General features: G+C 43.8%; 1 protein-coding gene across 2 annotated transcripts; it reads right to left on the bottom strand.

The window, feature by feature from the left end:
- Window positions 1-1,126: 1,126 nt before the first annotated feature.
- On the bottom strand, window positions 1,127-23,798 carry SMIM30 (small integral membrane protein 30). Of its 2 annotated transcripts, XM_063445098.1 has the most exons (3): window positions 23,690-23,798; window positions 23,329-23,444; window positions 1,127-1,759 (listed from the first exon to the last, which is right to left on the bottom strand). In XM_063445098.1, exon 3 carries the CDS (start codon window positions 1,689-1,691, stop codon window positions 1,506-1,508), a length of 186 nt encoding a protein of 61 aa, XP_063301168.1. In that variant the 5' UTR covers window positions 1,692-1,759; window positions 23,329-23,444; window positions 23,690-23,798; the 3' UTR covers window positions 1,127-1,505. The 2 variants fall into 2 exon arrangements, with proteins under 2 accessions (XP_063301168.1, XP_063301170.1); XM_063445100.1 differs by lacking the exon at window positions 23,690-23,798 and having other exon boundaries at window positions 23,329-23,559.
- Between the last annotated feature and the right edge of the window lie 549 nt (window positions 23,799-24,347).

The following is a 24,347-nucleotide window of genomic DNA, read 5'->3' as shown; positions in this document are numbered from 1 at the left end:
CCAGAGAATGACTCTCACTCAAAGCATTATAACCTCTACAGTTTATTGTCAATGTGTTTGTGGTCAAACTGCAGAAAATCGCCATGCCCAAAGTCCAATCATTACCTTGTGAAGTCATCCTCATGCTTCGTCACTGCCAGTATTGGCATACCTCCCAACTGTCCCTATTTACGAAGGAAAGTTCCTATTTTGGGTTCCCTGTGCCTCTCTTTTCTGTCACAATGTCCCAATCTTCTCGGAGGACCATATTGTTGGGCAACAATTCTCACAATAACGTGCTTTTAATCCACAATACATTTAGGTTAAACTGTGTAAATAACATACATTTTTCTCATTCTAAACATACATTTTACTCACCTACATTTTTCCAGAACAGCCCCACCCCTGGCAACACCCCCACTTAACCCCCTAAAATTAAAATGTCCACATCAGAAAAGTTGGGAGGTATGTACGGGGGACTGCAAGAATTCAGCAGTGTTAAAATTAAATAGATTAGAAAACAAACAAACACAAACAACAATCTGTGTTGGGCACAGCTATTTACTTCGTATTGAATATTGTTATATTATGTACTCAGATAGATGAACAGCCGAAAATTAAATTCACAGAGAATATTTTAAAATAAAAAAAAACAAAAAAAACACCTTCATTATAGTAAACAAATTCAAAACAAAAACACACTTTAATTATAAATGTATTTTTTTCTTATTACAATGGGGGAGTTACATGAGGTTCTGTACTAGAATCGTGGCTCATGAGGGTAAGGTAAATGTTAGGACAAAGGAGCTATACTGGTAAATTTGGGTAATCAGATGGAGTCGAACCCAGTAACAACTTGAAGTTACTGCTATAATTCGACATGACTCACAACTGAATTGAAGTGTGCCAACAGTCAGTACATAACACATTATCTTATGTTTTTATAACAAAGTGTTGAAATGACAGAGCAGTTCATTGGGAGCCGCTCAAACCCATATTTTATATTAAATACCCATCACAAAGAGCAAGGAAACAAAAACATACTCTAAACAAAAGGTAAATGCTGAAATGATAGGAAAACAGATGGCCTTATAAAACAAGTAACATCTCACCAAACAGTATGGTAGAGTTAACTCTCTGGATAGTGAATAGTCAATTGTTAAATGCATTATCACTGCCGAGAGCCTTTGATCCCATCAAAACTAGCTTTGAATTTAAACCTTCTTTAAATTCCTTATCCTGTTTTTTATGTGTGGGTTTAGTCCAGCGCATTGCAATTTATTAAAAAGGAGATTTAGTGTCAGTGTTACCGTAATGGGGAAACAAAAAAAGTCTTAAACTGGATTGCTGCTCACAGAAATTTTAATATAAAGTTGGAAACATAATGTGCGATGCCATTCCATTTGCAGTCGCTGTCAATGCAAAAACGTTGTGAAAAACAAAAAAAACAATCAAAACAAAAAATTAGAACATTGGGTTGCAAGCATCAGTAACAAAAACAAAACAAAATCTAGCAAAAACAAAGATTATAGTTGCCCTTCTCGTTTTCTTGCATAGTACCCCAAACATGCACAAAAGCCAAGTACAGTTATGACCACTCCAAGTAGAACAGCAATCACGTCTCCTTCGTCCAAAGCATCAACTCCTGGCAAGGTAAAACACAGGACAACAAACACTGCTAATAGTCTGTACATCTCTCCAAAGGCAGCCATGGTTAGGTGGTGTATAACCCTCTGTGCTTTATGATCCCGCAACAAGGAAAATCGATTTTTTTTCCCCACTGGAAAGAAAGAAAAGAGGTACATTGATTAATGACAACTTTGCAAAATTCTATTTTATTCAGTAACATTAGGGTAGCATGTCCACACAACCATTTCATTAAGATACCATATATAAAGATTTCTGTGTATGCATCTTACTCTCCATCAAATCTTATCTACAGTTAAAGTGACAAAATTGTCCAACTTGAAAACCTAGTTTAGCCAATTAACTCACTGACGATGCCTAACTAGGCTGAAACGATCATCTGGGGTTGCTGTATCTCTTGTGCAGAGATAGGCGGCTTGCATTTTGGTTCTGGGCTGCCCTTATGGGTGGATTCAGTCTCATTTGCAAATAGCCCTGGTTCTTTTTGTAATGGCACAAGATGAGCTAAAACCAGCTTGAGATCAGAGCAGGGACCCACCAAAGGGCAGGCTATGTGAGCTGTCACCCGTTCTCAGTACTCTCTTGAACCCTGTTTTTATGCTCTCCCTTATTTTAGCCAGTTACCCTGACCAATAAGCATCCTGTGTTTACCCGGCGTTGTTGTAAAGGAAATGCCAATTTATCTGTGTGTTTTAAAATCGTAGTAAACTTATGTGCACCTGCCACAATTTATTGTGATCCAATTTATCAAGATATGAAAACATGAAGTAAACACAATTTTTGTACAGTTTGGATAGAATACACTGCATGCTACTGTATTCACAAGGGGGGGGGGAATGAAGAGCGAGATTCAGTGGTCTGAGCTAAATTGAAGTGTGAATTGAAAATTGGAAAAAAAAAAAGTGTCAACAGAAATTGTCAGAATTCTTGCACAGAACAAAGAACGGTCTTCTGTTCTCAAGAGAAGATAAAGATCTAAAGTAACGCTAGTTCTTCAAACCAGCACGCGGAAGGAATGGCAAGTTTCCAGATCCAAATCCAGAAATGCGCAGCTGTGTGGGTGAAGCAAACAGATAGACAGAAATAACTTCTGATCGGGTGAGGGTAAAGTGAAAACTGTAAAATATTTTGCAGATGACAGTAAATTGTCTGTGGGATCAATTAGCAAACATGTGAACTGGCAAAAAAAAAAAATGAATGTGTGCTTCTAAGGAAAAACAAGGTCAGAAATAAAAAATTAAGCCCTGCGCTCAAACTTTCACTAGTCCCACTCCCACTACTCCTGGACAAAAGCAAGGACTAAAGTACACATTAGCCCTAATACATACAGTAAAAACCAAAGAAACTTTTACTTGCACACTATCCAAAATACTTTTTTTAGTATCACTCCCATGGCCATTAGATATTTTACCCAATAGCTGAAAACAGCAAGATGAATTGTTAGTGTAGGCAGTGGCGTATATATAAAAACAGATACAAGTTGTAACTTGTAATACCTTTTTTTATTGGAATAACAGAATTTTTTAATGGCAAGCTTTCGGGAGAACCTCCCTTTCTACTTGAAATATATATATATTCCATGATCCTGCACTCACATTTGTAGTATAAGTGCCACGGTGCTCTTTCAGCCAAATCAACATAAATCTCCGCGAAGAAAGGCACACGCTGGACTTTTTGAAGAAAACCATTTGTCTTTATTCATAACTCATGGGTTACAGCATATATATTGGGGACCCTGTGATGTTTTCTCTCTCCCTAACCTCGTTTACACTACCTTCCTGTAAGTCGGACACTAGGGGAACTGGAACTTAGATGCTAGCTAGTACTCCAGACAATTGATCCCCAGGGCACCGTTTAGTAGATCTCCCTTTTTTTCAAGTTATACTTTTTGTTTGCATATCCTTTTTTATCCTTAGATTGATTAAAGGTAGGGCCTCCCTTCCTCATTTTTTATACAGTGGAGCTCTCCTGATGTTGGTTTCCCCTTGTGGGACTCTACACATCACCTACTCCTATTACCTACATATTTTGGAGGGTTACCCCCTCATTGGAGCTCCCTATTAGGTGGTTACAGTGGTGTAGCTCATGAGCCCTTGACTTGTTTCCGGACTCCTGACCTGCACTCTGTTTACTTTATTTCTCCTTTTTGTAGTCAAATGCTATGTAACTGCCTACAAAAGATAGTTTACAGTAAAATTGCAGAGGAATTTACTCAGTGGGACGAGTCTAATGAAGACGTTTAAAGGGACACTATAGGAACCCAGATTACTTCATCTCATTGAGGTGGTCTGGGTGCAATGTCCCTGTATCCTAAACACAGCAATGTAAAAATTGCAATTAAAGGGTCACTCCAGATCTCTAGAGCACTTTAGCATACCGATAAAGTTTATGTGTAAAGAATGTGTACTATTATTTTAAATTTGAAAAAAAAAGTGCAGTTTTCACTAGAAATTTACACGTTTATAACCGTTTATTAACCTGGCACCTCCTGCAGTGTCACGGAGTTTAACTCTGTGAAACGACATTGGACGTCCTCATGTTGTGCATGAGGCTGTCCAGCGACTTAAACCCTCAAAGGAAAGAATTGAGAGAATGGTCAATACTTTCCTATGGGGAAAGCCTAATGCTTGTGGGGCGCTTGCCACACATGCACATTAGGTTTCCCCTGGGCGCTACTCTCTGAAGAGGCAGAGACGAAGAAGGAAATTCGGTGCTGGAATAAGGCGAGTGTTTTAATGGATTTTTAACCATCATATTACCGGGAGGTGAGGGCGTTGCAGTGGGACACCATAGTGTTAGGTATACAGCTTTGTATTTCTAACAATATAGTGTTCCTTTAATAGCAGTAAACAACTGGTTTATATTTTGGGATTCTTGTATATAAAACCATGATGCAAAAGATACAGGAAGATATATCAGTGTGTGAGCGTGTCCTTCCATTCCAGGGAGATTATGGTCAATGGCTGAATTAACATGGAATTTGAGGTTCTGAGTGCTGCACATTTCTAATTCATAAGTTTAAAGCTATACATTTCTGGCCTCAGCTGACAGAGGGGAGCACCGGGTATCAAGTGATACCCATTTATACCCAGTGCCAGCAAGGATCTAGTCTTTACTGGCACCAAAATTGGAAGATGTGCTCATACGTCATGCGTCATGAAGTGGTTAAACAAAATTTTAAACCCCGTAACATTTTTGTTTGTTGGCAACAGAAAAATTGTAACCAGGTGAACGGAATAATTTTTCATCATTTCCAAAACACTTGCAGAATTGTGCGTAGCAGCAACGGCACAGTGGAAATATATATTATTCATTATTTCTCTCACATGTTAATTTTTTTTCCCCACCTGATGTTTGCCTTATGAAAAATGCATGCTGTAGGATTAGGATGACCAAATAAATGTATTGTATTATGGTACTTTACAGAAAAAAAACTATTGCATATTTTGTTACTATTGAAAAACTGCATGTATGCCTCTTTATTATGAATATATATATATATATATATATATATATATATATATATATATATATATATATATATACACACACACACACACAAAATACAGAATCCAGCGCACTCGCTTATTCACTAAACAAGGTTTTCAAATCTTGGCAAAAACCTAGGCAAAAAATAATGGGGGTTTAGTTACAGTACATGATTATATATTGCATAAGCCTGCCACAACGCCAATGTACCCCATTCTTGGCAGGTCAGCACCCTATAATGTATGCATGTCCAGGTGAGTGCAGCCCTTTTGGTTTTGTTTGTATATGTGGGAGTCCAGGCCAACTGCTTGATTTTGCACCCTCCCTGTCACAGGTGCCTCATTCCAGGACCCTATTTAGCCTTGACTTGCAGAGAGACCCAGTAAGGAAGTATTTCCCAAGCAAGTGGATTAATCTCATAAGCGCAAGCATTAGGCAGTAGGACCTGCCAAGAATGGGGTACATTGATGTTGTGGCAGGCTTATGCAATATATGATCATATAATGTAACTAAACCCCCCATTATTTTTTGCCTAGGTGAGGTGTTTTTAAATAAACTATTACAATCTCTAAGATTTGAAAGCATTGTTTAGTGAATAAGCGAGTGCGTTGGATTGTGTATTTTGTATATTTTAATGTAAGCATGTTCAGGTGAGTGCAGCCATCTTGGTTATATATATATATATATATATATATATATATATATATACACACACACACACACACACACACGTGAAAAATAAACTACACCCTCTTTGATTTCTTTGGTTTTACATACCAGGACATAATAACAATTATCTGTTCCTTAGCAGGCCTTAAAATTAGGTAAACACGTCAGATGAACAATACATGACATATTACACTGTGTCATGATTTAACAAAAATAATGCCACAATGGAGAAGCCATGTGTGAAAGACAGGTGCTACTAATCAAATGCCCTTGATTAATTGATCATCAGCAAGTGTGACCACCTCTATAAAAGCTGATGTTTTAGCAGTTTGCTGTTCCGGAGCATTCCGGTGTGTGTTAACACAATGCCGAGGAGAAAGGACATCAACAACGTTCTTAGAGAAGCAATTGTAGCTGCCCATCAAACTGGGAAGGGTTAGATGGCGATTTCCAAACAATTTGAAGTCCATCATTCTACAGTGAGAAAAATTATTCAAAAAGTGGAAAACATTTAAGACGCTTGTCAATCCTCGAAGGAGTGGACGTCACCCCAAAGTCAGACCGTGCAATGCTCAGAAAAATTGCAAAAAAAAAAATCCAAGAGTTAAAGCTCAGAATCTACAGGCCACAGCAACTAGAAAAAGACTGAACGAGTTTGGTTTGTTTATTAGTGTTGACAGGAGAAAGCCTCTTCTCTTTAAAAATAACATGGCAGCGTGGCTTAGGTTTGCAAAGCTGCATCTGAAGAAACCACAAAACTTCTGGAACAATGTCCTTTGGACATATGAGACCAAAGTGGAGATGCTTGGCCATAATGCACAGCGTAACGTCTGGCGAAAACCAAACACAGCATCTCAGCATAAACACCTCATACCAACTGTCACTCACAGTGGTGGAGGGGTGATTATTTGGGCTTGGTTTGCAGCCACGCATTGGGACTGGGAACCTTGCAGTCATTGAGCCGACCATGAACTCCTCTATCTACCAAAGTATTCTAGAGTCAAATGTGAGGCCATCATAAAGCTTGGATGAAATTGCAACAAGACATTGATCCCAAGCACACCAGCAAATCTACAACAGAATGGCTGAAAAAATAAATAAAAAAATCAAGGTGTTGCAATGGCCCAGTCAAAGTCCAGACCTCAAACCAATTGAAATGCTCTGGCGGGACTTGAAGAGAGCTGTGCATTAACAAATGTCAGCAAACCTCAATGAACTGAAACAACGTTGTAAAGAAAAGTGGGGCATAATTCCTCCACAACAATGTGATCGACTGATAAAGTAATCCGGAAAATGATAACAGATATTGCTGCTAAAATTGGATCTACAAGCTACTGAATCATATGGTGTACTTCGTTTTTTTACACATGGCTTCTCCATTTTGGATTTATTTTTTATAAATAAATCATAACACGGTTTAATATGACATGTGTTGTTCCTCATCTAAGGTGTATTTACCCAATTTAAAGGCGGCTAAAAGGAACAGATAATTGTTATTATGTCCTGATATGTAAAACCACAGAATTCAAAGAGGGTATACTTTCTTTTCCCCCCTTTACTTTATATGTTGGGCATACAATGACAATCAGTCAAAATGGCTTAACACTTGTAAGTTTAAACAGGAGTGTTCCCATTGCTCTCTGAAAAGGCAATGTTTACATTAGAAAGCCTGCAGGGGCATGCTGTAGACACCAGAACCACTGCATTAAGCTGTAGTGGTTGTGGCGACTGTAGTGTCCTTTAAATACAATGAGATAAAAGAAGCCCAGGAAATGGCATTTGTTTTACAATACAGATACAATTTGCCACGTTCATACACACTGTAGACCTTTTAGAGTTTGGCATAAATTTGTGTATATTTCCCACTGGTGCATCTTTGCACATACTTTAAGGTCAACAAAACTGTAGCTGCCATCACTTTATTAACAGATGAGGACATTATTCACAGATGTAATTTATTTAAGGGAATTTTTTTTAATGAATTCAATAATATTCATTTGCAAATGTTGACACACTTTTCCCCCCTCTCTAGACTAGGGGTAGAAACCTTCAGCAGTCCAGATTGTGTGACCTTAGAGAAACGGAAGCTAATTGTGTATTCAAAAAGGTTTAAAGGACAAAAAACAAAAAATAAATAAAAACAAAAACAAACAATATTTAATAAAAAAAAAATGTTTTTATCGTCCTACAAAACAAAGAAAAAAAGTTAATATGCAGAAAAGAACAGGTACCGGACTATAATTTAATGAGAATTTCTACTTAACTTACTAGCCACTTTAATAGAAATATCACAAACAGATTGTCAGTTGTTTAAAAGTCATTAAACAAAAGGGAGTTGTAAGAGGCAAATGGCCAGACATTGGAGGGTGAACAGCATGAGTCACTGCTTCAGGGGGAAATAAAACTAAAATGTAGCCATCTGTAGTATATCGAGATGGGAGGATTTGTGCAAAGACTGGAACAAGTGCTCATCCACTTTATTTGACCTTCTGGATATTCAAATGAAAATGACTACAATGCATCTCAATTACAAATCAACTTGGTAAACTGTCAAGAGTATTGGTGAAAGCTTTTTACAGCAATTATAAGATGACAGAGACACGTTTAAGGAAATAAAAAGGTGAGCGGTGACAAAGTAACAAGACGTAAACTGAAAACAACAACAACAAAAAAAACATAAATAAGAGGCTATCACCAAAACCATGTAAATCTTTCCAAAAGGCAACATATTCAATGTTAAGATTGCAATAAGTTGTTTTAAAATATCATATTCAGTGGCGTAACCAGAGTTTCAGTTGACTGGGATAGAAAAACAAAGCTGATCTTTTGTATTGATATTTACGAGAGGATCTTTTTTTTTTTTTTTTTAAATCTAAGCACTTATTGGGTTGCAGCTATTTTTGGAGATTTAGTATTACATTTTTAAGAATTAATTAGCGCCATTTATTCCCTCATTACACTTCGATCACTTTGCATACTATAAATACCGTATATACTCGAGTATAAGCCGACCCGAATATAAGCCGAGGCCCCCAATTTTATCCCAAAAAACTGGGAAAACTTATTGACTCGAGTATAAGACTAGGGTGGGAAATGCAGCAGCTACTGGTAAATTTCTAAATAAAATTAGATCCTAAAAAAAATATATTAATTGAATATTTATTTACAGTGTGTGTATAATGAATGCAGTGTGTGCGTATGTGTGTGTGTATGAGTGCAGCGTGTGTGTATGAGTGCAGTGTGTGTATGAGTGCAGTGTGTGTGTGCATGAATGCAGTGTGTGTGTGCATGAATGCAGTGTGTGTGTGCATGAATGCAGTGTGTGAATGCAGTGTGTGCAGGGCCGGTGCAAGGATATTTGCCGCCGTAGGCAAAACATTTTTTGCCGCCCCCTCCCCCCCCCATATGTCCTGACTTCCCCTCCTCCTCCCTCAGTGGTCCTTACCTCCCCACCCCTGTGTTCCTTCACTCCCCCCCCCAGTGGTCCTGACTCACCCCTCCCCTAGTGGTCCTTACCCTCCCCTCCCATAGTGGTCCTTACTTCCCCCTCCCCTCCCATAGTGGTCCTTAGCCCACCCCCTCCTCTCATAGTGGTCCTTATCCCCCTTCTCCCTCCCATAGTGTTCCTTATCCCCCCCCCATCCCTCCCATAGTGGTCCATATACCCCCCCCCCCTCCCTCCCATAATGGTCCTTATACCCCCCCTCCCTCCCATAGTGGTCCTTATCCCACCCCCTCCCATAGTGGTCCTTATACCCCCCCTCCCTCCCATAGTGGTCCTTATACCCCCCCTCCCTCCCATAGTGGTCCTTATACCCCCCTCCCTCCAATAGTGGTCCTTATCCCCCCTCCCTCCCTCCCATAGTGGTCCTTATCCCCCCCTCCCTCCCATAGTGGTCCTTATACCCCCCTCCCTCCCATAGTGGTCCTTATACCCCCCTCCCTCCCATAGTGGTCCTTATACCCCCCTCCCTCCCATAGTGGTCCTTATACCCCCCCTCCCTCCCATAGTGGTCCTTACCCCCCCCCCCCTCCCATAGTGGTCCTTACCCCCCCCCCTCCCTCCCATAGTGGTCCTTATACCCCCCCTCCCTCCCATAGCGGTCCTTATACCCCCCTCCCTCCCATAGTGGTCCTTAACCCACCCCCTCCCTCCCATAGTGGTCCTTATACCCCTTTTTTTATTATTAATTTTTTTTTATTATTTTATTTCTTATTTTATTTTTTTTTGTCCCCCCTCCCTGCTTGATATATGGCAGGGAGGGGGGCTCTCCTTCCCTGGTGGTCCAGTGGCAGTTCAGTGGGGGGGAGAGGGGGGCTGGCAGAGCTGTAACTTACCTGTCCTGCAGCTCCTGTCAGCTCTCTCCTCCTCTGCGCCGTCCGTTCTGCTCTTCTGTCAGCTCCCAGTGTAAATCTCGCGAGAGCCGCGGCTCTCGCGAGACTTACACTGGGAGCTGACCGAGGTGCTGAACGGACGGCGTGGAGGAGGAGAGAGCTGACAGGAGCTGCAGGAAAGGTAAGAACAGCTCTGCCAGCCCCCCTCTCCCCCCAGTCTGTATTATGGCAATGCAAATTGCCATAATACAGACTCTGACTCGAGTATAAGCCGAGTTGGGGTTTTTCAGCCCAAAAAATGGGCTGAAAAACTCTGCTTATACTCGAGTATATACGGTAAATATATATATTTTTTGTAAGTCCTCAGAGTACACTCTATTTTGGATAACTAACTTTATATGTATATAGGAAACCAGCACAGTTATGGTGGGGAAGAATTGTGATTGAAAACCCCTTCCACCTGAAGTCTGTGGACAGTTAATACAATGTTAAACAAAAATCTGCACACCAGTCAAGCCACAAGACTTGCTTTTCCCATATAAATCACACATTGCAGTGATGTTACTAGCGCAAAGGATTCTGGGTGGGCATATGCAAATTAGTTTAACAAAGAATCACATTTTTGCCTCATTCCATTTTAAACATGGATTCCTTTCAGTCTGTGTTTGCTGCATACAACACCTTGAAACACAACTCACTCATGGACAGCTGTTTCATTGTTAAACTAATTTGCATATGCCCACCCTGAATCCTTTGCGGTGGTAACATCACTGCAAATATGTGATTTCTGTGGGAAAAGCAAGTTATGGCTTGTCTTGTGTGCAGATTTTTGTTTAACATTGTTACATAGCTGAAAAGAGACTTGCGTCCATCAAGTTCAGCCTTCCTCACATATGCTTTTGCTGTTGATCCAAAAGAAGGCAAAAAACCCAGTCTGAAGCACTTCCAATTTTGCAACAAACTAGGAAAAAATTCCTTCTTGACCCCAAAATAGCAGTCAGATGTCTCCTTGGATCAAGCAGCTATTACCCCACTAATTAGAAATTGTATCCCTGTATGTTATGTTTTTGCAAGTATTTATCCAATTGCAACTTAAACATCTGTATAGACTCTGACAAAACCACCTCTTCCGGCAATGAATTCCATATCCTTATTGCTCTTACTGTAAAACAACTTTTCTTTGCCTTAGATGAAATCTCCTTTCTTCAAGCCTAAATGTGTGACCTCGTGTCCTATGTATAGCCCTGTTTATGAATAGATTTCCAGATAATGGTTTGTACTGGCCCCGAATATATTTGTATAATGTTATCATATCCCCTCTAAGGCGCCGTTTTTCCAAACTGAAGAGATTTACATTTTTTAACCTTTCTTCATAACTAAAATGCTCCATTCCTTTTATCAATTTTGTAGCTCGTCTCTGCACTTTTTCTAGTGCCATGATATCCTTCTTTAGAACAGGTGCCCAAAATTGAACAGCATATTCAAGGTGTGGTCTTACCAGCGATTTATAAAGAGGCAAAATTATATTTTCATCTCGAGAATTTATGCCCCTATTTATACATGACAAAACCTTACTGGCCTTAGCAACGGCAGATTGACATTGCATATTGCTACCTAATTTGTTGTCTATAACAATTCCCAAATCATTCTCGTGTGTGGTTATCCCTAGTTCACTACCATTTAGGGTGTAAATTGCTTGTGCATTCTTAACCCCGAAGTGCATAACTTTGCATTTTTCTACGTTAAATTTCATCTGCCATTTTAGTGCCCACTCCCCCAATCTATCCAAATCCCTCTGAAGCAAGGAAATATCCTGCTCACATTTTATTACTTTACAAAGTTTTGTGTCATCTGCAAACACTGATACATGGGTTCCAATGCCCATTTCAAGATCATTTATAAATATGTTAAATGGAAGCAGTCCCAAAACAGAACCCTGAGGGACACCACTTACCACTTTTGTCCAGCTTGAAAATTTACCATTTATGACAACTCGCTGTACTCTATCCTTAAGCCAATGTTCTACCCAAGAACAAGAATATTCATCTAGACCAATTTCTTTTAGTTTGAAGACTAACCTATTGTGAGGAACCGTATCAAATGCCTTGGCAAAATCCAAGTAGATCACATCCACTGCAACACACTGATCTATATTTCTACTTACTTCTTCATAGAATGCAATTAGGTTAGTTTGACATGACCTATGTTTCATAAAACCATGCTGATTATTGCTAATAACACAGTTCTTCCCAATGAATTCCTGAATATTATCCCTTAATAGCCGTTTAAATCATTTCCCTGTCACAGAAGTTAAGCTCACAGGTCTATAATTTCCAGGCAAGGATTTTGAACCCTTTTTAAATATAGGAACAACATCTGCCTTCCTCCAATCCTTCGGTACAATACCTGAAACAAAAGAATCTTGAAAAATGAAATACAGAGGTTCACTTATTTCCCCACTTAGCTCCTTAAGTACTCGTGGGTGGATACCGTCAGGCCCCGGAGCTTTATTTACATTAATTTTCTTTAATGGCTGTAGCACCTTGTCTCGAGTTATCCAATCACAAGTTATCTGCAAGTTTGTTGCAGCAATCATATGCATTGTAATAATTATGTGTGTGTGTGTTTTTTCCAGTATTTATTTTCTGGGGATGTTTTTTTGGCTTTTTAGTCTGTTTGTATAATATATACAGGCTAGGTTACAGTTATTAGAGTTACACCCCTAGCATTACTAACGTCAGAGAGCTTGAGGTTCCGAAGTAGGAATTTTAACCTCAGCCAATGAGTTCAAGGAACACTATGGTGTTAGGAATATAGGCTTGTACCAAACGTTATAGTGTTATGTAGGTAGGTGTCCCTCCCACCAAGGTAAGATTTACTTGCCTTATAACTTGCAGTGCACTTGTCTCTATCAACCAATCAAATGTTTCCAAGTAGGGAAACAATGAGAGGCTTGTAAGCATGCAAACCTTCTCTAGTTTAACTATTGATATTGAGTCAGAAGCACCTCTACTGGCTGCCAGGAAGGCAGCACCTGGAGGCATGTTAACCCTGCAATATAAACACTGCTGTGCAGTCATAAAAAGACTGGGGTAATGGTAGTCTTTATGCATATGGAGTCCCTTTAAACGCTTAACTCAGGATAGCTGATTGAAGTTCCTGCTTAGTGACTAATGCTGGCTCTCTGGCGGCTCCCAGGTAAGAGGTCAAACTGTTAATAAAAGGACACTTCTGGCACTGTTACCAATACAGTGTACTGTAGTGGTTATGGTTAGTGATGTCGCGAACATAAAATTTTCTGTTCGCGAACAGCGAACGCAACCTTCCGCAAACCGCCGGGCGAACCGCCATAGACTTCAATAGGCAGGCGAATTTGATGGAAAAGTTGTTTCAAGGGGACTAACACCTGGACTGTGGCATGCCGGAGGGGGATCCATGGCAAAACTCCCATGGAAAATTACATAGTTGATGCAGAGTCTGGTTTTAATCCATAAAGGGCATAAATCACCAAACATTCCTAAATTGTTTGGAATAACGTGCTTTAAAACATCAGGTATGATGTTGTATCGATCAGGTAGTGTAAGGGTTACGCCCGCTTCACAGTGACAGACCAAACTCCCCGTTTAACGCACCGCAAACAGTCCATTTGCACAACCGCAAACTCCCCATTTGCACAAGGTTGGATACCAAGCTAGCCATGTCCCGTTCCTTGTCCTCACTGATGTCATTGAAGGACTCTTCCTCCACCGAGCCATGTACAACACCAAGGGTCCCCGAAAGGTGACAACAAGCCCCCTGTATTTTTGTTTTTTTTATGTACACTACTGTTACACCAGATATGAGTTGCACTGGTGTGACACTGTGCCCTGGCAGGCCCTGAAACGCACACGTGTAAAGGAAACTGACTGCTATTATATTACAGTCAAAAAAGTGTTTTGTTTTTAAATGCAAGCTATTGTGACACCAGATATGAGTGGTGGCACTGGGCAAGTGGGCACAGTATACACTGTGAGCCTGACACACACGCTGGCAGGCAGGAAACTGCAATTAGATTACACAGAAAAAAAAAAAAAGCAGACTGATGTTCTAGCCCTAAAAAGGGCTTTTTGGGGTGCTGTCCTTACAGCAGAGATCAGATGAGTCATTCAGGACTGTAGTGGACACTGAATACACTAGCCTAGCTATCGATTTCCCTATTAAATCAGCAGCAGCTACACTGTCTCTCCTCTCACTAAGAATGCAGCTTCCGGGGGCGGGGCCTAGCTGTCATGGAGGAAAGACGCACTTCGTGTGAGCTCCCTCAATATCTCACTTTAAGCAGCTACCAACAAGCGAATTTCACCCCAGAAGGGGATGACCCAGCAATGTTGCAACTACCTGACCGACCCGACATGCTTAATAGCGGTCAGCAACTCAACAGAGTCTTACTTACCTCCGCGTTGCAAGTGTGGCCTGGTGCTCACCGGGCGGGAGAGGCGGCCGATCTCCCGATCCTGGGATGCCCAGGAGCAGTTACTTTCCGGCAGGATCTCCGTTACCCCCCCTTGGACCGGTGGGGGTTATCCCGATCCACCCCTGAGAGGCTGTCTGGAGCTAATGGACGCACAGAGCACAGCCGCCCATACTGACATACTCATCTGCGACTCTCCCAATATGGAGGCAGCTGTGTGTCCTCCTGGTACCAGCAAAGCATGGCAGGATATTGAGTCTAAGCTGGACAGACTCTTTAATCAATTTTGGAAGCAAATAACAAGCAGGAAGCCCCAACAAGCTCCACCACAGCTAAGCGAAGCAGTCCCCATTAAAATCCACCAACGCAAAAGGCGTCGAAGACGGGACCGGATGAATAAACAGAAATGCAGAGCCTGCCCCACGTCAAGCACTCGCCTCCACCTTAAAGGGACACTATAGTCACCTGAACAACTTCAGCTTAATGAGGTTGTTCAGGTGAGTGCTACAGCTACCCGGAGCCTTTTTCTTGTAAGCACTGTATTTTCTGAGAAAATGCAGTGTTTACATTGGAAGCTTGGAACACCTCTTGTTGCAGTCAATCAGACGGCCACCAGAGGGACTCCTGAGTTCAGAGGCCCTAAAAAGGCCTCTCGTCCGATGCATTCTGGGTGAATGCATCAGACGGGCTATCAGCACACAAAGCACTGTGAACGCGCTTTGTGTGCTGATAGCCTGTCAGCACTGCTGTGGGCGTGACTTCAGCTGACAGCTTCAGCTTCAGCTGACAGCTGAAGCCCGAACCCACAGGGACGCTTACGGTCCACAATAGTGGTTGAAGGGGGGGGGGGGAGACCTACTCTCCTCCCCCCTCCGGCCCCCACCGCTGTGCGGCGGGTGGGGGCCCTAAAAGTATCAATAAGGGGGGGACCTATTGTCCCCCCCCGGCCCCCACCCCTGAGCGGTGGGTGGGGGCCCTAAAATTATCGATAAGGGGGGGGACCTACTGCCCCCCCCGGCCCCCACCCCTGTGCGGCGCGTGGGGGCCCTAAAATTATCAATAAGGGGGGGGACCTACTGTCCCCCTCGGCCCCCACCCCTGTGCGGCGGGTGGGGGCCCTAAAATTATCAATAAGGGGGGGGACCTACTGTCCCCCCCCGGCCCCCACCCCTGTGCGGCGGGTGGGGGCCCTAAAATTATCAATAAGGGGGGGGACCTACTGTCCCCCCCCGGCCCCCACCCCTGTGCGGCGGGTGGGGGCCCTAAAATTATCAATAAGGGGGGGACCTATTGTCCCCCCCCGGCCCCCACCCCTGAGCGGTGGGTGGGGGCCCTAAAATTATCGATAAGGGGGGGACCTACTGTCCCCCCCCCCGGCCCCCACCCCTGTGCGGCGGGTGGGGGCCCTAAAATTATCAATAAGGGGGGGGACCTACTGTCCCCCCCCGGCCCCCACCCCTGTGCGGCGGGTGGGGGCCCTAAAATTATCGATAAGGGGGGGGACCTACTGTCCCCCCCCCCCCGCCCCCACCCCTGAGCGGTGGGTGGGGGCCCTAAAATTATCGATAAGGGGGGGGACCTACTGTCCCCACCCCCGGCCCCCACCCCTGTGCGGCGGGTGGGGGCCCTAAAATTATCAATAAGGGGGGGGACCTACTGTCCCCCCCCGGCCCCCACCCCTGTGCGGCGGGTGGGGGCCCTAAAATTATCAATAAGGGGGGGGACCTACTGTCCCCCCCCGGCCCCCACCCCTGTGCGGCGGGTGGGGGCCCTAAAATTATCGATAAGGGGGGGGACCTATTGTCCCCCCCCGGCCCCCACCCCTGAGCGGTGGGTGGGGGCCCTAAAATTATCGATAAGGGGGGGGGACCTACTGTCCCCACCCCCGGCCCCCACCCCTGTGCGGCGGGTGGGGGCCCTAAAATTATCAATAAGGGGGGACCTACTGTCCCCCCCGGCCCCCACCCCTGAGCGGTGGGTGGGGGCCCTAAATACAAAGGGGGGGGGGGACCCTAGTTCACCCTCCCCCCCCCCAAAAAAAACTTATCCCCCTACCTACCCCCCTCACCCTAAAAATAATGAGGGGGGGAACATTAACTAAAAACCTGTAAAAAAGAAAAAAATGAGATAAAATCTACTTACCATTCGATGTTTTCTTTCTTCTAAAATCTTCCTTCAGCCCCAAAAAAGGCCAAATAAAAATCCATAATAACCGACGCAATTAAAAAAAAAAAAAAAAAACGAGCGCAAAAAAATAATCCGTCTTCACCCATGGAGGGCTCCGCACAGACTGAGCTCCGCAGGGTGGGGAAGGCTTATAAAGCCTTGCCCCGCCCTGCAATTAGGCTAAGAACACTCTGATTGGTGGGTTTAAACCAATCAGAGTGCTCTTTGTCATTTTACAAGCGTGGGAAAGTTCTTTGGAATTTTCCCACGCTTGTAAAATGACACAGAGCACTGTGATTGGATGGATTTAAAGCCATCCAATCACAGTGCTCTGTGTCATTTTACAAGCGTGGGAAAATTCCAAAGAACTTTCCCACGCTTGTAAAATGACAAAGAGCACTGTGATTGGATGGCTTGAAATCCATCCAATCACAGTGCTCTGTGTCATTTTACAAGCGTGGGAAAATTCCAAAGAACTTTCCCACGCTTGTAAAATGACACAGAGCACTGTGATTGGATGGCTTGAAATCCATCCAATCACAGTGCTCTGTGTAATTTTACAAGCGTGGGAAAATTCCAAAGAACTTTCCCACGCTTGTAAAATGACACAGAGCACTGTGATTGGATGGCTTTAAATCCATCCAATCACAGTGCTCTTTGTCATTTTACAAGCGTGGGAAAATTCCAAAGAACTTTCCCACGCTTGTAAAATGACAAAGAGCACTCTGATTGGCTTAAACCCACCAATCAGAGTGTTCTTAGCATAATTGCAGGGCGGGGCAAGGCTTTATAAGCCTTCCCCCGCCCTGCGGAGCTCAGTCTGCGCGGAGCCCTCCATGGGTGAAGATGGATTATTTTTTTTTGCGCTCGTTTTTTTTTTTTTTTTTTTTTTAATTGCGTCGGTTATTATGGATTTTTATTTGGCCTTTTTTGGGGCTGAAGAAAGAAGATTTTAGAAGAAAGAAAACATCGAATGGTAAGTTGATTTTATCTCATTTTTTCTTTTTTACAGGTTTTTAGTTAATGGTCCCCCCTCATTATTTTTAGGGTGAGGGGGGTAGGTAGGGAGATATTTTTTTTTTTTGGGGGGGGGAGGGTTAACTAGGGTCCCCCCCCCTTTGTATTTAGGGCCCCCACCCACCGCTCAGGGGTGGGGGCCGGGGGGGACAATAGGTCCCCCCCCTTATTGATAATTTTAGGGCCCCCACCCGCCGCTCAGGGGTGGGGGCCGGGGGGGGGGGACAGTAGGTCCCCCCCCTTATTGATAATTTTAGGGCCCCCACCCGCCGCTCAGGGGTGGGGGCCGGGGGGGGACAGTAGGTCCCCCCCTCATTGATAATTTTAGGGCCCCCACCCGCCGCACAGGGGTGGGGGCCGGGGGGGACAGTAGGTCCCCCCCTTATTGATAATTTTAGGGCCCCCACCCGCCGCACAGGGGTGGGGGCCGGGGGGGGGACAGTAGGTCCCCCCCCTTATTGATAATTTTAGGGCCCCCACCCGCCGCTCAGGGGTGGGGGCCGGGGGGGGGCAGTAAGTCCCCCCCCCTCATTGATAATTTTAGGGCCCCCACCCGCCGCACAGGGGTGGGGGCCGGGGGGGACAGTAGGTCCCCCCTTATTGATAATTGTAGGGCCCCCACCCGCCGCTCAGGGGTGGGGGCCGGGGGGGACAGTAGGTCCCCCCCCCCTATTGATAATTTTAGGGCCCCCACCCGCCGCTCAGGGGTGGGGGCCGGGGGGGGGGACAGTAAGTCCCCCCCCTCATTGATAATTTTAGGGCCCCCACCCGCCGCACAGGGGTGGGGGCCGGGGGGGACAGTAGGTCCCCCCTATTGATAATTTTAGGGCCCCCACCCGCCGCACAGGGGTGGGGGCCGGGGGGGGGACAGTAGGTCCCCCCCTTATTGATAATTTTAGGGCCCCCACCCGCCGCACAGGGGTGGGGGCCGGGGGGGGACAGTAGGTCCCCCCCTTATTGATAATTTTAGAAAGCGAGCTGAGCTGTCAGTCAGACAGCTCAGCTCGCGAACGCGCATTCCGCGCACATGCGCGGTAAAGCGCTCAGGTTCTTCATAGGGCGGCATTCAATGCCGCTCTATGAAGAACGCGATTGGTGCAGCGCGAAGCCGTCCCATTGGGCCCCGCGATTTCGTCATTTTGACGAAAAAGGGGGCGCGGCCTAGCGGGGAGCTCGGCGCTGGAACGGAGGTAAGTTTTTAATATAAAAACACCTCGAAATTTATTTTTAACAAATGAAAGTACATATAAAAGCAAGAAGGAAGGCTGGGGGACCTGTCTTTCTTGCTTTTATATGGTGACTATAGAGTCCCTTTAAGCCACCACAATCCCGCACCGGACGTGAAGCACCACCGGGACAGATCCGACCCCCCGACAAAACAAGCTTCCACCACCTCAAGCTGCGAAACCCGGCACTCAGCCAGAGACTTGCCTTTGTTGTTCCAGGTATCAGGGACTCCCAGGGTCTGCACCTGGCGCCCACAAGGGATCGGATGAGCACACACAGTAAACAGCAGCCTGCCAAGCATGTCCCACTATAACCGATCCTCCACACCATGCCTTTGATCACATGAACTGCTCTCTGCACATTAACTAATCGTAAAGTAGCAAGCGTTTAAACATGTCATTATTTGTCGTAGTTCCTTACATGCCTTTACCTTAACCGTTCATGTATTATGTTATTCACTAGTCTCATCTCATGGGGGGACTCACACTTGATTTATAGTAAAAATAAAATTCGGCGAACGCAAACTTCCGCAAATGTTAGCGAACAGGCGAACCCGGCGAACCGCCATAGACTTCAATTGGCAGGCGAATTTTAAAACCCACAAAAAAGCCCTAAAAAACAATAAGGGGGGGACAGTGGGTGGGTGGGGGCCCTAAAAAAAGAGAGGGGGGGTCCTACTGTCCTCCCCCCGGCCCCCACCCCTGAGCAGTGGGTGGGGGCCCTAGATAATAATGGTGGGGGGGGATCTACCATCTTCCCCCCCAACCCCCACCCCTGAGGGGTGGGTGGGGGCCCTAAAAAACAATAAAGGGGGGGACCTTCTGTCCCCCCTGGCCCCCACCCCTGAGCGGTGGGTGGGGGCCCTAAATAAAGAAGGGGGACACCTACCCTCCTCCCCCCGGTCCCCACCCCTGAGCAGTGGGTGGGGGCCCTAGATAATATTGGTGGGGGGGGGACCTACCATCCTAACCCCCGGCCCCCACCCCTGTATAATAAACACAGGTTACTGGCTATGGGAGGATAATGTATAATAAACACAGGTTACTGGCTATGGGAGGATAATGTATAATAAACACAGGTTATTGGCTATGGGGGATAATGTATAATAAACACAGGTTACAGGCTATGGAGGATAATGTATAATAAACTCAAACACACACACACACAAAAAAAATAATACAAAAAAATAAAATAAAAAAAGAATGCAGCTTCAGAATTAATCTAAATTGTATGCTGTCTAGGAGGTGGGAGGGTCTGGGAGGGAGGGCCTGCTGCTGATTGGCTGGAATGTGTCTGCTGACTGTGAGGTACAGGGTCAAAGTTTACTCAATGATGAAGAATAGGGGGCGGACCGAACATCGCATATGTTCGCCATCCGTGGCGAACACGAACAAGCTATGTTCGCCAGGAACTATTTGCCAGCGAACCGTTCGGGACATCACTAGTTATGGTGCTTGGAGTGTTCCTTTAATGCTGTATATTGTTTTCCTCAATCTCAATCTTTCTAGGTGAAAAACTCTCAACCTACCATTATCTGCCCTGTTGGACAGAGCTAATATGAATCATCCTGAAGTATAAATTTAATTTTACTATGCGCGAGGAAGGGAAGGTCTTTATTTGCTAGGTAAAACCTGTTCTGTTCATCAAACAGTTGGACAAAAATACGGCTATAGTGCATTGAGTGCTTATAAAACCAAAAACAATAAAAAAATATTTAGTGTCCTTTTAAACAAAATATAAGGATTCTTTTTTTGTTTTGCTCAGTCAACTCTTACATAAAGCAATGACATGTGTTTCCTAAATAAAGACACTGTTTCCATGAAATATACAATTCTTGTTCTTAAAACATACACAAACAAATCCCTTTGCCAATACATTACTACAAGCTTTGATAACAGCACCGAACACATTTGGTATGACATTGGATTACATGCTTCGTTACCAGGAAGTAGATACATTCGAACGATGTAACCAAGCAGGTCACACAGGAGTTAATAAACATTTCAATTGGCTATGAAACTCTTCATAAAAAAATCCAGGTTGCTCTGGCTCCAACAAGGTAAAGGCCCATAATTCTAGCAAGCTCATTGCATCATGGGACCAATATGGCCAAGTCATTATAAAATATGGTAGTGCACGGGAACATTTATACTTTACTTCCACTGTGTATATCAGGCCACTGAATACTTTAACAGAGTTTAAGGAAGTGAGATAAGAGGACAACCAGAAAAATTGTGACATTTCTTCTTTAACCCTTTCACAGCTAATCATTGGCGATAGAACGGTCATTTGTCACAAAAGAATTAGGGTAAATAGGGAAGTGTGTGTGTGATCCAAGTCACAATCATTAAATTTAAAAGCCTAGTTCTGGAGTTTGTAGAGAGGTTTATTCGCTAAACAGTGAAATGTAATGAAATAAAATATATATTTTTTATAAAATAAAAATTCACAGAGTTGGATAAATTCTCACATTGCTCAGCTTTGAGGCAGACTGACGTTCTCCATTATTGTCTTACAGTTCACCATCTAATTGTTTTGTAATGGTGGTCACGGACCATCTGAAATTTCCGAGCAGCCAATCACAGTCACTGATTGCTGGTATGTGTTAGTGTGGCTAAGACCTCCAGTAGAGACCAGGCTGCAAGAACCTTTAGGACCCTCATTAAGCGTTAAACTGTACAAAAACTGTACTTTAACACAAGGGAGCCAAGTTGAAATAAAAAAAAAAAAAAATTAAAAAAAAGAAAATACTCAGAATAGTTGGTGTTTAAAAGACAACAGTTTAGTTATCCTTCAACGAGGACATATATATACTTAAAGGGATTCTCCAGTGCAAGGAAAGCAATCCGTTTTCCTGGCACTGCAGTTCCCCTCTCCCTCCCACCACCCATCCCCCGGTAGCTGAGGGGGTGAAAACTCCATCAGGTCACTTACCTGAGACCCCGCCGATGTCCCTCGGCGGTGGTTTCAGGTCGCCGCCGCTCCTCCCAGTGATTACGTCAGCCAGTGGGCGAGACTGATCCCGCTGGCTGGCTGAGGAAACCTAATGCGCATGCGCGACAATGCTGCGCACGCGCATTAGAGCTCTCCATAGGAAAGCATTGAAAATGCTTTTCAATGCTTTCCTATGGGGAATTGAGCGACGCTGGAGGTCCTCACACAGCGTGTTAAAGGGACACTCCAGGCACCCAGACCACTTCTGCCCATTGGAGTGGTCTGGGTGCCAACTCCCACTACTCCTAACCCTGCAAGTTAATTATTGCAGTTTTCTATAAACTGCAATAATTACCTTGCAGGGTTAAATCCACCTCTAGTGGCTGTCTGTCTACCGGCCGACTGAATCAGTAGGAGGAGTGGTGCGGAGGAGGAGACAGCGACGAGGGACATCGTCGCTGCCTCAGGTAAGTGACTGAAGGGGTTTTCACCCCTTCAGTAACCGGGGATTGGGGGGTGGGAGGGAGAGGGGACCTGCAGTGCCAGGAAAACAGATTGTTTTCCTGTCACTGGAGATTCCCTTTAACCCTGCAAGGTAATTATTGCAGTTTAGAAAAAACTGCAATAATTACACTTGCAGGGTTAAGGGTAGTAGGAGTTGGCACCCAGACCACTCCAATGGGCAAAAGTGGTCTGGGTGCCTGGAGTGTCCCTTTAATAAATTGTCATCACCATTTAATTGCATATGAAAGGCTAAAACAGCTGAAATAAAGATGGTATACTTCCCACTGTAACTATTGTGGCCCAGAATTTCCATTCTTTTCTGATTTTTTTTACAATTCATTCTCATTCTCTGGTTTTGTTTTCCCCTTGTGATTAAACTTGTGGAAATGTATTTTTATTTTTTTTTTTAAGTGAAATAGATGTACCTGGTTAGGCCTGTTTCACAAAAAGAAAACAACACATGTATGCTTTCTGAACAGTTAATAGTAGTAAACAGAGATCATTTGCTAAGACATTTAAACACAAAACTCGAGCCAAAAATGTCTGGTTTCATATATTTCCTTAATCACCGGTTTCCCAGACTCTGCAATTATTTTCTCAAATTCTAGTTGTCAAAATATCATCACCACTCACATCCCAAAGTGTAAGCACAAACAGTGGCACCAAAACAGCTTTTTCTGTAGATGCAATGCAAATTATTGTAGGGTGGTAGAACTACATCCCCCATGATGCTCTGTCAGCAGAAAGGCTGGCAAAGCATCATTATACTTGTAGTCCTAAAACAGCAGTGGGAAGACAAATTGATAGCAAAACAGAACAAGTCAGCAAGGTGTACAATCAGAGTGGAGTTTACTATTTATAGGCCATTAGAGTATTTCTACATTTTTCACATCTAAAGTAAGATCACTTACCTTGTTCACTGCAGAATTCTATGGCATAAGGTTATGATTCCATTTGGTTAATAGGGATTTGTGCTCAGAGAATATTTGGTGGTATCAGCTTTGATACAATGTATTTACACAGGCAGCTGTCAGTGAAATAAATCAAATTAGGTCACGTGAAGCATACACAGGCATAAACTGCACATATAAAGAGACACATTTACACAGCTCCTACCAGGAAATGAAATACAATGTGACACATGTCTGACCATGTGACTTCTAACAAATCCTGTATTAATACAGCTGAGCTGATCTAATGTTCACATGCAGGAATTAACTAGCAGATCATACTTTAACGCTTGGATTGTAATTTAAATCTGAATAAATATACCTCGGAAGGGAATGGTGATCTTTAGCTAGTCAGTCACAGTGTTTCAGGAAGAGACTGTCAGAGGAAGTGCTGTGTACTACAAGATCCATGATGCTTTGGGCTTACCCAGATCCTTGTTGAAGTTGTTCCTATGCTCACCTAATATGGAATGTAGAACGTGTGTTTGTGTAGCAAGGTGCAATGCAGGAGAGGGGGAGAGGAGTCCCAGGATGTGGGTATGAAGACACAAGCAGCTAGTTAACCCTTTACTAACTGCAGATCACTATGCAAGGGCATTTTCTTATTGTATCATATTTTATTAGGATCATCTGCTCACTGTAGTATTTCAGATCTTGTATGCAACTAATTTACAAACACACTTCAATCATCAACCCCTTAAGGACAACATCTAGAAATTAAACTATATATCTGTTCAACCATAGTTCACGCCTTTCATAATAAAGGGAAACTATAGTGCCAGGAAAACAAACTTGTTTTCCTAACACTATAGCTTCCCCCTCTGTCGAAGACCCCTCCTGTGGTGCAGAAGAGGTTAAAAAACCCTTCTGTCACTTACCTGGGTCCAGCGCCGATGGCACTCGGACCAACAGGAGAGACCTAATGAGCATGCGTGGCAATGGCTGTGCTCGTATTAGGATTTTCCCATAGATTCCGGTGA

The sequence above is a fragment of the Pelobates fuscus genome, chromosome 3 (assembly GCF_036172605.1).
Source record: "Pelobates fuscus isolate aPelFus1 chromosome 3, aPelFus1.pri, whole genome shotgun sequence".
In the NCBI taxonomy this organism is placed as follows: domain Eukaryota; kingdom Metazoa; phylum Chordata; class Amphibia; order Anura; family Pelobatidae; genus Pelobates; species Pelobates fuscus.
Note: the sequence above shows the minus strand (reverse complement) of the source record. Positions and strands in the feature narration are given on the sequence as shown.